Here is a 12248-nt window from a genome sequence, read left to right as displayed (position 1 = left end):
CCTACCTCTGTAGAAGGGTGGCTTGCATTTTATTTCTCCTGACTAACAATTCACATTTATTAATTAGAATTTAACACTTGAAAACAAGAAGATTTAAGTTTTTAAAGTGAAAATAAAAAAGAAATATTAATTATTCTTATGAAGAAGATGCAAATTAAAAAAAGCTTTTAAACTGTTAAATCTTTGGTGTGACTTCTATCACTAGTGGCATCATGACACAGCGACTAAATTACAGCCCTTTCATGAATAGAATATGTTTTTGCCTATTTAAAATAGAAATGAAGAAACCAGAAACTTTAGTTCAGGAAAGTGTCAAGTAACCAGAGATGTAGGCAGGTCGTAGTTTGAGGAAAAGCAGAAGGTAGACAAATAATTTGTAAGTGGTTGATTGTAACCTAGTTGGAGTGGAAGTATATTATATGAGGCAATAGATGATCTGTCATTAACCTCTAGCTGAACTACGTTTAGGGAGTCATCTGTAACCTATGTCATAAAGTTACCTCATTTTATTTAGGCTATTCTGTCACAGAGGAACTCAGAAAATTATACTATGTTCCCCAGTTTGTGGACTGTACAACTAGAAATTTATTTTTGTAGCTTAGTTATTTTTGAGGATTAAAACAATTACACAGATGATTTAAAAATAATTACTATCACTAACATTTTTTATAGAACTGCTCATTTCCTACTCTAGTTAAACATAGAGGAACAGTTTTAATATCATCCAGTTTTTGAGGATTAGCAAGGAAAAGGAATGGGACGAAATCTGAAATCCCCTTGTAAAACCAGCATGATTTATCGAGTGATCCAGGAACCAAACTTATTTACCCAAAGAGAATAAGTTTTAAAAACATGTCATCACTTTTGTATTATTTCACTAAAATAACAAACAACATTGGCTATACTGTGATGTCAAGTTATGATCCATATAGGGAAAAATATAGTCCAATCCAACACCTTTGTTGAAGAAATTGGAGTGGGATTTCATTACGTGGCCAGAAAAGAAACTTCTCTGGCTAACTGCGCCACCTTTTGATTTAAATTTAAAAAATAAATTAAATGATTGTCCAGTCTCTAGAAGAAAACACTTATTTAAATATATTCCTATAGACTTGAAAATGGGTTCGGGAGCTTACTTTATTTATTTCTCAAAAAGGAGTGCAGAGCTGTATACTTCAGTATTGTTTTAATGGTTAAAAGTCATGCCAGTAGTATACATGGAAAAAAGATATTCAACCTTTCTGGTTTGTGTTTTTGTAATAACAGTATACACATTAAAATCAACACAGCCCATCAAATGGCAGAGTAGTGGTTTAGTAATCTTAGCACTCTTAGCTAAGTATACAGTCAACTCTAAAACAAATGCTTCATAATATGTTAGATTCTCCCATGTAAATCTATACTCATGCAATCCTGGGAAATAAGAAAGCTTTATTTCCAATCTGGCATTTAAAAAATATCGGCTGTAAGCCCTTATTTATAGCCAACGTATCACAATTTGCACTTGAATCTCTAGTCAGACATGAAATTAAACAGCACAGATATTCAAAGGAGTTACAGCATGCATTTAAAGACATTAACCACATCCTACCTTGCATCCAAACATCAACGATAAAGTGTTGTTGGTGCATGCAACTTTGCAGTGGCAAATCATTGGTGTAAAGCAGTCAGGATTTTTAACAATAGGGCACATTCCTTTAGTGCTGCAGTAGTGGCAGCCTCCTGAAGGCTAAAAACAAGTAGCTAATACAGCACATGGAGAGGCAACATATGCTGCTCAACAGCTAGCTTTTCTCTTGCTGGTCAGAAGCATCCTGCTTGAATCTCTACCTATGTCCCATTCAGCCATCCCCTTCTTTGTTGATGAATCAACGATGCAGCATTGATCGTGAATCTCAGGATTTCCCTTCCTCGGGGAGATTAGTTTTTACATCGAAAAAAAAAAGAAAGAAAAGAAGAAGAAAAAAAAAAGAGAGAGAAATGGAAATGAGGGGGACTAGCAGGTGTGGCAGTATTAGCATGTAAAAGGATGTAAACGCCTACTCATAACAATCACATAAGATTGTCATGCTAGCTGAAGTGGGCTGAAATTATTCCATCGGAAGAAAAATACTGCAGCTCCTGATTTGGTAAAAAGCCAGTGAGTTGCTGCAATACATAGTCATTGTGGGGAGAGAAAAGAAAAAAAAATTACTTATCTATGAAGCCAGAATTCTCAGCCTTTATCAATATGCATTCCAGTAAGGATTCCCTTCCCAGCGCCTCCCCGAGAAAAAGAATCAAATCAGTCGCAACTCCGGAGGAGCGATGACCTTTGCTTTCCCCAAAAAGATGAATCTCAGCATGAAACAAACTGTACTCAAAGCTGAAAATCCCAGATGCTGGGAGTTTGCAATCAGAGAAATACAAGCAACATTTATCCAATCCTGGCTTGCCACATGGGAGCTTTCTCCAGGCACAAATTTACAAATAGACAGGTTGAAGGATTGCAGGAGGCACTGAATAAAGATATGAAGTTACACGGAAAATGCATCAGCACGAAGCTTAGAATGCAACCCTCTTTAAACTCTGCTTTTGAGGCAATGAAACTAATGACTCCAGCTAGTACTGTTATCCTATAACCTGCAAACAGCTCGCTATATTCCAGAAATACAATAATTAGAGAAGTTTGGGAGCATAACGTTGCTTTGGATTCAGTTACAGCTGCCGCTGTTCCTTCAGTTAAAGCAACATCAGCTGAAAATGCATAATGAAGCATTTGGATGAGCAAACCGCTAGCTGTACTTTTTAAGAGGATTATTTATATCAGAAGTTGGATGGATATACCCTCCAGTTTTAGATTTGGTCACGGCAGACACACAAATATAAAATGAAAAGGCTACGATACAGAAAGTAAAGTGATGTCTTCAACGATTTCACAGCTGATAACAAGGTAAACCCAGCAGTTGTTTCACAGTGACTTCACTCTGCTTTTTGCAACTCACTAAGCTCTGCCCATCAAATTAGAAACTCTTTCTAAAGAAATGAGAGCAGCTTGTCTCCCTGGCAATCGCAAGTGTATTCTTAAGGTACAACTGAAACAATTTTCTATAATAAACTTGAACTGAAAATCTGTTATACAACAGAATGGAGAAGATGGCAAATGGAAGTCTCTGTGTGCAGACAGGTCAAGCAGTACAGAGGGTGAATGGTACAGAATTTCAAAAAAGATCTGCCTGAGGCTGCAGACTCTAATGCAGGAGATCTCTTCTGTTAAGATTTTATATGTATATAAATGTATTTAAATGCATGTGCATTGCATGTGTATATGTATTTAAAGCAGAATATCTTTGCTATAACTTAACCTCACTTTGTAAAGCTCAGAAAGGTAAAAGAGCCATTCTCTTAAACAGTTCTGATCCTACTTGTTCTTTTGCATCATACAATGACTTTCTTTTTATTCAGTTTTTATGTGTAGCTAAATTTCAACTTGGTACAACATTTTCTGATTCATTTTTGAGCTTAGAGCTCACCAGAGCCTGAGCTCGGTAAAATGACAGTAGATTCTAGATTGAAGTGACAGATAGAACTGTTCCACAGAGTTACCACCCAGTTCCATATCTGAAGGTTTATTTCTTGCAAATAGCAGGCTCTTACAACCCAATGTCCTCAGTTCACTCAGCTTTTTCCTAACAGCCTGGACACAAGTGTTACACGTCATGAGAGTTCACTATGCAAACACCAGTCAATCAGCTATCAATAATCCAAGTTTGTCTGACCTCTTAGTCCAAAGTGATATCACAGCAGCACTTCTCTCCGAATTGCTGTGCTAGTTATCATCTCAAACTGACTGAGACTGTTTAGAAACGTACTGTGGTGACAAACAGCAGCCGTAACATTGCTGAATCTTTGATCTGTTTATTCCTAGCTTGCCTGTCTTGTTATTAAGCTATATATTATACAGATTTTCTTTCAAGTACTGTCTCTCGCATAACCAGCACTGGTGTAAATATAGAAAAGTGTAGTTTCCATGACAATACATTCCATAGTTACAGCCAGAAGCCACTATCATTAAAACATGAATCACAGTGCTACCTTAAGGTGTGAGCACACCGCATCATTGGCCTTAGAAGCGTTAATTTGGAATGGGGGTGGCATGACAATATTTTTAGGAGACACTACTATAAAATGCTAGAAAAGTGTGCTTTTTAACTGGTTTAGCAGTTCTAATATTCACCCATCTTAGACATTTAAGTGATCAGTAACACTCTCAATCTGTCCTAATAATTAGCATTTCTAATATAAGAATACATCACATCTTCACTTTTCAATGCTTTAAACGTGATGTTCTTATTTAAAACTGAACTCATAATCCCATAAATATGATTTCCAGTTCATAGTCACAGACCCTAACTAAAATCACCTGCATTTAATTCCAAATTCAGTTTTCAAAGGGAAGGCAAATCAGACAGTTAGCCTCTTGGATGTTTTGGATCCGACTGCATTCAGCTGGCTCATGCTCTCAAAAGTCAGGACGTATCTGTTCATTAAAATTCCCATTTCTTCCCCAGTCCCTGACACTACTGCAGATTTTCAACCTGAACAGGTTTTACCTATGTTTTCACTTCAGTCTTGAAATACATCAAACCCCAGTCACCTGAGTATTGCACAAGACACAAAATACATCCCTTCGCACTAAACTAATTGTTGTTTTCAAGCGAAAAACAGTCACTTGACGTAATGTCATTTGGGAAAAAAAACAGAAAATGAAGCTTCATTCTGATGACAGACTGGAATAATAACTCATATTGCAATTGACCAAGATATTTATTGCAATTGACAACCACATATAGAAAACTGCCATAGGAAAACATCTGCTCAGAGATCCTCCTCTGCCTTTTTCATTTCCGATAGCACTTATCACAGACATGGAAGTACATTGCTAATTGCCAAGAGAGGCATTTGAATCACAGTCATACTGCAGGAGCAAGGGTTCTTGCCCTGTCTGGTGGGAGACACAGAACTTTTATGGTGGATGTTACTGTATGAAACAGAAATTCCACAGATCTGCTGGGATTTCAGAGCCCTCCACCTTTTTTGAACTTGAGTGCACTGATCCAGCCTACTTGCTTGCAACTGCCATGTTGCCACAATGAAGAGCCCCTCTCCTGCCATCAATCAAAAAGGGAGAGTCCCAGCAAATTGCAGTGCAGTTATTGGCAGAAGACCCAAGTAAAATTACTCCACCAGTGAATAAGAGTCATGTGCTAGTGTCTGAGCTTACTCTTTGCAAGTTTTAGATATGGAAGGAAAAAGAAATGTTGATTTCCATTTCCACTTATGATTTCCATTTGATCCATTCAGTTGGTAAAATTTCTCCTGCTGTACCAGTTTCTCTGGCACCTAACTTTTCCAGGTTCTCAGACAATGTATGCATACATAGACATTGTATTGTGTGGAAATAAATGAAATAACTGAAAACAACTGAGCTCCAACCCCTACCATTCTATGATTCTATGATTTTATGTTTGCATGGTACTTCCTCAAGTAATGTGTATATACCTTCCCCTGCATTACTTCAAACAGCCATACTTTGTCCTACACCTGATATATCATGTAAGAATTAAACAGACCAATAAAAGTAAAGACCTGGAGAGTCAGAAACAGTTTTTAAATATTTGTCCTTGACTATATTAAAACGTTGAATTGTTTGTTGTTTGGGGTATTTCTGTTTCCTGGGTGAGATGGTCATTTTGGGGAACAGAGGGAGATGACAAGCCTTAATTTTGCCGATATATGTCTGTTGATGAGTATCAGAAGCCTTGGCTTAGCTTGCCTGAAAATCCACTTGCTTTTGGAACAATTATTATATGATCAAATAATGGTTTGGGTTGGAAGAGACCTTTAAAAAACACCTAGTCCAAGCTTCCTGTAATGAGCAAGAGTGTCTTTAACTAGATCTGGCTGCTCAGAGTCTCATCCAACCTGTCATATCACAACAGGTCCTGCTAAAATGTTTGTCCCTGTCTCTCTTATAAATTCCCTTTAGGTACAGGAGGGCTTCTATATGGTCTCCCCAGAGCTTTCTCTTCTCCAGGCTGAACAACCCCAGCTCTTTCAGCCTTTTCTCAGAGAAAAGGTGTTCCATCCCTCTGATCATTATTATGACCCTCCTCTGGATCTGCTCCATTGAGTTTTTCCACTACTGAAGACCCCAGAGTTGGACACAGAACTGAAGGTGGAGTTTCATTAGAGCAAAGAAGACAGGCAGAATCCTCTCCTTTGATGGATTACCCACACTGCTTTTGATCCAGTCTGGGGTATGAGTGGCTTTCTGGCTGCAAACACGCTTCACTGAAGCCCACTCAGGAAAGACAGAATCACAGATTCACAAGATGGTAGGGGTTGGAAGGGATCTCTAAAGATCATATAGTCCAATCGCCCTGCTCAGGCAAGTCCACCTAGATCAAGTCACTCTGGAACATGTCCACGTGGGCTTTGAAAACCTCGAGAGAAGGAGACTCCACACCCTTCCTGGGCAGCCTGTGTCAGGGTTCCCTCAATCTTACAGTAAAGAAGTTTTTTCCTTAAGTGGAACTTTTTGTTTTCCTAGCTTTTGTTCATTACTCTTTGTCCTATCACTGGACACTACAGAAAAAAAGGTGTCCCATCCCCTTGACATACACCTTTTAAATACTTGTAAGTTTAATGAGGTTCAACCTCAGTCTCCTCTTCTCCAGGCTGAATAGTTCCAGATCCCACAGCTTTCCCTCATAAGAAATATGCTTCAGTCCTCTGATCATCTTGGTCACCCTGCACTGGACTCTCTCCAGAAGTTCTCTGTCCATCTTGAGCTGAGGAACCCAGAACTGGACACAGGACTCCAGATGAGGCCTCAGCAGGGCAGAGTAGAGGGGGAGAAGAACCTCCCTTGACCTGCTGGCTACACTCTTCTTGATGAGTTTCAGGACACCACTGACGTTCTTGGCCAATGACCCTACATATCAGCTCAAATGCAGCCTAAATTGGAGGAAGAAGCTGCTGTTTTGTGAGCTGTCTGGGCCTCATGAAAAGCTGTCCTTCAACCTGCACTAAGGGGTAATATGAGACTAGATCTGGGCCGGTCCTGCCATAAGAGGAAGAAGAACAGGGCCACTGGTGTAGAGATGAGACGTCTGTGCAGAGGAAGGTTTCTTACTTCTGTGAGATGCCATTGCAACACCAGCAATCCACCTCTTCCATTGTCATGAGCAGCAGCTGCTGCATCTTATATGGTGGCTTGTGGCAATTGCCTTGGCTTTTTCAAATCTCTGTGTATAGACAGGGATGAGTTGCCTGCAAACAGCAGACCCTGCTGATGGAGAGCTGCTTTGCTTAACCTAGAGCTCATAAGAGTATGGACCACTCATGGAGACAGACAGTTCTCCGCAAGCAGGGAGATCACAGCATGGAGGACACTAGATAGGCAGAGGACAGCTCGGGTGCTCTGAAAAACACCCATGCATCAAGAATTCAGATGAAGTAGGCAACTTGGAAAGCATGATATGACTCAATCTCTCCACCTGAAGATGGAGATAATGTCTCTCAATTAAATATCCATATCTCTAAGTACACAGTCATATAAACAGTGATGTTTAAGTTAAAGAGAATATTCTTACAAAAAGCACTCATGTTTGTACATGTTTACACATTTTAAAGTGCCAGATTACCAGCATAGTTTTACATTTTTAACTAGTGGAAAACTGTCTGAACTATTTCTGGAAATAATTTATATCTGTTTAATCATTTACAAAGTCTCCAACTGCATATGACGTGTCAAAGTAAATTCTTTAACCAGGTAAAAAGTTAAAAGAAAAATGAGAGAGAGGAGAAAAATTACCTGAAATATCACCTGAAGGAAAAAAACCCAAGCACATTATTGCCAGTCCTCAACAGCCACCAAACAGCTTTACTTTTCTGAAGATTCTTATTTGTATCTTATATTAGAACTTTTAAAATTGTCCATGGCAAATTAAACAGAAAAAAAAAGCCCTGGTCCTGCCAACACAGAGTAAAAACACACAGTACATCTAGAATATATCTTCCTCATTTTAAGGTCATTAAGTAGACCTCTTGATTTCTTCAAGTGATTACAGTGTTAATACACATACACCTAAATGAGCTCTTGATCAGTTCAGCCCTCACATGCTAGAGCTCACCAATAGTAATTTTCCATCAATTTTCCAGTCTCCCGGTGAATCCCTGTAAACTTCTACATCACTAACACCCTCTGGTAAGAAGTTCTTCAGGCTTTCCACTACTATGTCAACTTCTCTCTTTTTCTTTATTTTGAATTTTGTTCCTAATATCTTTATCAAGTGTCTCAAATTGTTGCAATAGAGGAAACAAGGAACAGTCAACTCCTATTCATCCTCTCCTTATCACTCATGATTTTATAAACTGGTGCTGTATTCTCTAACTTGTCTCTTTTCCATAATGAAAACTTGTAGTTTAATAGATCTCCGTTGTTGTTACAATCATAACTTTTATATATTTGAAGATAGTTATTGTTTATCCCATCTTGTTCTACTTAATTCTTTCAAACTTCACCATAGTTCATACACTATAAATTCCTTAATGTCCTTGGTCTTTTCCTCTCCAGCCCTCTCAAAGCATGCACCAAACGGTGACATTGCCCAACGCAATAATTCCTTCCATGTCTCACTTACAGTAATTCTCTAAATATAGCTTAAGTTTTTTACTTTAGCTTTGTAATAGGCTTATATTTTTCACTGAGACTCACTCTGGGATTCATTTCTACCCAACTCTATCCTCCTCTGCTGGCTGTCTAATCAATACACATTTAGTATTTGTGCAATTGGATATCCCTTCCTACACACAGCACTTCACGTTTGTATTTCATGCTATTGCCTTCGGGTCATTTATTTATGTTGAACTTTACATGTGCCATTCCTCCAACAAGTTTCAGGGTGCTCAGGATATAGACTTCACTAAACAGTACTTGGAAGCAATTCTTATAGTTGGAAACAATAGAGTAGCTGAAGCACAGTGTGTTACATCCCGAAAAACGTTTCACAGGGGAAGTTCATTTTAAAGAAGTGTGTATCCGGTGACTGAGAAGATACATACACTGCTGAGACCTCACTGTCTTTGGACTGTATGGAGTTTTGGTGGTCATTAATGGCCCATATAAGTGGGAAGCCAATGGAAACGATACTAGGCTGAAGGAAAATAAAGAGTTTATCTCTTTTAAAAGTCATATGTGAAATGTTGTTAGGATCTAAATAAAAGTTAGGAGACGGAAGAAAACACAAAATCAAAGACAAATAAAAAAGAAAGTAAAAAATCATTACTATTACCTTGATCATTTCCTGAAAGTGTTTCATAGGGCCTGGCATTGATTTTCAAATGCAGTTCCCATAATTTGCTTTTATTGAAAAGCCAGTGCCTATGCTACCATATCTAGTCCTGTGAAGTTTCAGACTGCTGCCAGCAGCTCCAGAGAGCAGCCACCGGAAACCAGTCTTCACTTCTTGTGTCATATGGTACTACTATTTAGAGAGGAATGATAAGCCTAAAGAAAAAAAAATACTTGATGAAAGCAGAAGTAAAAATAAAATCGATGATGCATCACAATCCACAAGAAGGCTGGGCTTTTGGGCACTTTGGAGAAATGAATTTTTCACATTACCAGCTTTTCGCAAGAAAGTCCAATATCTTGATTGCAAAATGTTACTAAGCAAAACAATAATTTCAGGCATAAATAAATAAATAAATAAATAAATGGGCCAACCCTAAAACTAAATTATAATTTGATAAGTTTTACATTACTTGCTTCATATTATTATAGTTAAGATTTACTATGGCTAAAGGTGCAGGCACCTTGGCTGGGTGCTGATCATATTTTACATCAGAGATGCACTCAAGCTGTCACCACGTGTGCTACAAGCAGAAGAATAGTTTTGGTTTCCTCTGTGAGGATTTTCTTTGGCTCTGAAATTCTCCCTGATATAGGAGAAGGAAGTCCTGATTAATCAGATGTTTGATTATATTTTTTTACAACTATTCTATATAGAAATGTATCCATTTTTTCCACTTACCATTAAAATTGTTTTCCAGCAGTTCTCAGCAGGCAGGAAGATTGTCATTGACTTTCCTCAGGTTTTCTTCACAGGAAATTCTGTGTACATTTCTGGCAAATGCCACTGTTCTCATGGCTTCTAGCATGTAATGACTTTTCAGCTATGAAATTCTCATTTCATAAAAAAACCTCAAACAAACCAAGACAAAACTGAACCTTAAACTTCACTCACTCCAGTGTCAGTATAAAGCAAATAAGAGTTGACATTGTTGTCACAGCAAAATTCTATAGCAAGTTTTCCAACAAAACTCCAGCATAACTATCAGAAACAGATGTTGATAACATCTGCTCAGGCTCTGTTTGCTGGCTTTTCTAACACCAGTGTGCTCAGGTCGAGCCATGGTCATTGGCCCTGGTCACAGTAGGCACACACGATCCCCTTACCTAACTCTGATAGTGTGATTTGGCAAACAAAGATGGCAGATCCTTCTGTTAAATGCATCTACCTCATGTCCAGGAATCAACCCTTGTAAACAAGGGAAAAACATCAATGCCTGTCTTTTTGTAGAGGAAGTTGCCCAAACCACCCAGAGATGTAAACCAGCTGAGCTGCTAATAATGTCAAGGGGACACTGAAGAAAAATGTCTCTTAAAGGGTTTTTCTCCTCTCCTTCTAACTGTTCCTGTGTGTCTTAATTCTTACCTGAAATATTTTTCACAGAGGAAAAATAAAAGGTTATCCTGTGAAAGCTGGGAGAGTGCTGCTTTTATGCTTTTTAATACTGCAGCACAGACAACAGCTTCTCTGTCTCCATGGGCTGATGCCCCTTGTCATAGCTTTAAAAGCAAGACTGCAAAGCCTTGAAGGTCACAAAAACCAATCCAGTTTAATCCTGAGTTGCCTGGGAATCCTATCAATCCTCTCATTCACCAGAGCTTCTGGACTGGGCACTCTCATGGCACAGGCACTCCCTTGATGCTCACAGTCCTTGCTCAACCCTCCACTGCAGCATGATCAGGGGCTGTTCACAGCGGTCCTATTATGCTCCTTCCCAGTGAGCACTGACCGCTAACCACAGCACCTTGCTTTTCCAAAATGTCTTTACAAGTCACAGCAGGGATTTCCACCCAGCTGACACTGCACATGTGCTCTCTGTCCCCAGAGTTCAGGGAGCACTAGTGGGGTCTGTTACTGCTGGCTGAGGTGAAACAGTCTTGTCAATTGAAGTTATTAAGGAAAAGCACGTTGCCTCCAGCTCTATGTCAGTCAGGAACATCTACCTCCAATGCTCCACCACTGAGGGGGAGGGAAGGAAAGATCTTCATAAAATGAATGTTTTACAGGTGGAATGTCTTCTCCAAAGCATCCATGGGAATAACAAGATGAAATAAAGCTAAACTTTGGCGAGTCATTGGAATGCCCAACTTGCAGTCCTCTAAAGATGACATTTTTAATGCCTCAAAGAAGAGCAGATTAGTGGAAAATCAATGCGTTTCTGAGGGAAAACAGCCAACACAGTTTAAACTGCTTCTGGTGGCTGCAGGCCTACGAGAGCCTGCAAAACCCTTCTGAGCCAAGCCCTCAGCTCTCTCCGGTGACTGAAGACCACCTCCTCACCACAGGGTGAAAAGGCTGCTGCCCAGCCCTGGAATGGCCTTGGGACTGTCATGCCGCAGGCAGCTCCCATGTCATTGAGGAGTGCCTCCAAGGAGGTTGTGCTAATGGAAAGTGCACAAGATCAGCTTTGGGTGAGGGAATAGGAGGCTCACTGTCCTCCTGGTAACAAAATTAACACCAGTCAGCCAGGAAAGAAGTGTAAGATAGCAGAAGTCCAGGGCTGTTTGACTCTTGCCTGGCTGAGAGCTGTTGTGAGTCAGCTAGAGACACGGACGGAGAGGACCATAATTCTGAGGATGGCAGCATCCTTGGTGCTGCCCCGTCCAGGTATGGGAATGAGCAGCTTTGTGGAGCTGGTATCTTACCTGGGGAGAGCTGCCCTCCTGCTTCTGCTCAGTCTGCAGTGCAGCTGACTTGTCTGGAGCAAGCTTCCAGGAAAAACAAAAAAAGCAGGCTGGGCAAAGTCTGCTTACAGGCTGTGCTGCAGCAGGAGCATCCATCTTAGATCCAGTGGAGGAGGAGAGCTTGGACAAGCTCCCTTTTTAAAGCAACAGTGCTCCTACTGAGCAT

The 12248-nt window shown here is 39.7% G+C and overlaps 1 protein-coding gene across 2 annotated transcripts in view; it reads right to left on the bottom strand.

Moving 5' to 3' along the window:
- DLG2 (discs large MAGUK scaffold protein 2) overlaps window positions 1-12248 on the bottom strand; it is a 1019609-nt gene that overhangs the window by 646922 nt on the left and 360439 nt on the right. The window contains exon 1 of one of the 2 annotated variants that reach the window (XM_061990848.1): window positions 1592-1693. The exons of the other annotated variant lie outside the window; for it this stretch is intronic. Coding sequence (XP_061846832.1) covers window positions 1592-1693 — 102 coding nt within the window. Of the gene's footprint in view, window positions 1-1591; window positions 1694-12248 lie in introns of those variants that run through there. 2 annotated transcript variants of the gene reach the window in all.

This window comes from Colius striatus, chromosome 1 (assembly GCF_028858725.1).
Source record: "Colius striatus isolate bColStr4 chromosome 1, bColStr4.1.hap1, whole genome shotgun sequence".
Classification (NCBI taxonomy): domain Eukaryota; kingdom Metazoa; phylum Chordata; class Aves; order Coliiformes; family Coliidae; genus Colius; species Colius striatus.
Note: the sequence above shows the minus strand (reverse complement) of the source record. Positions and strands in the feature narration are given on the sequence as shown.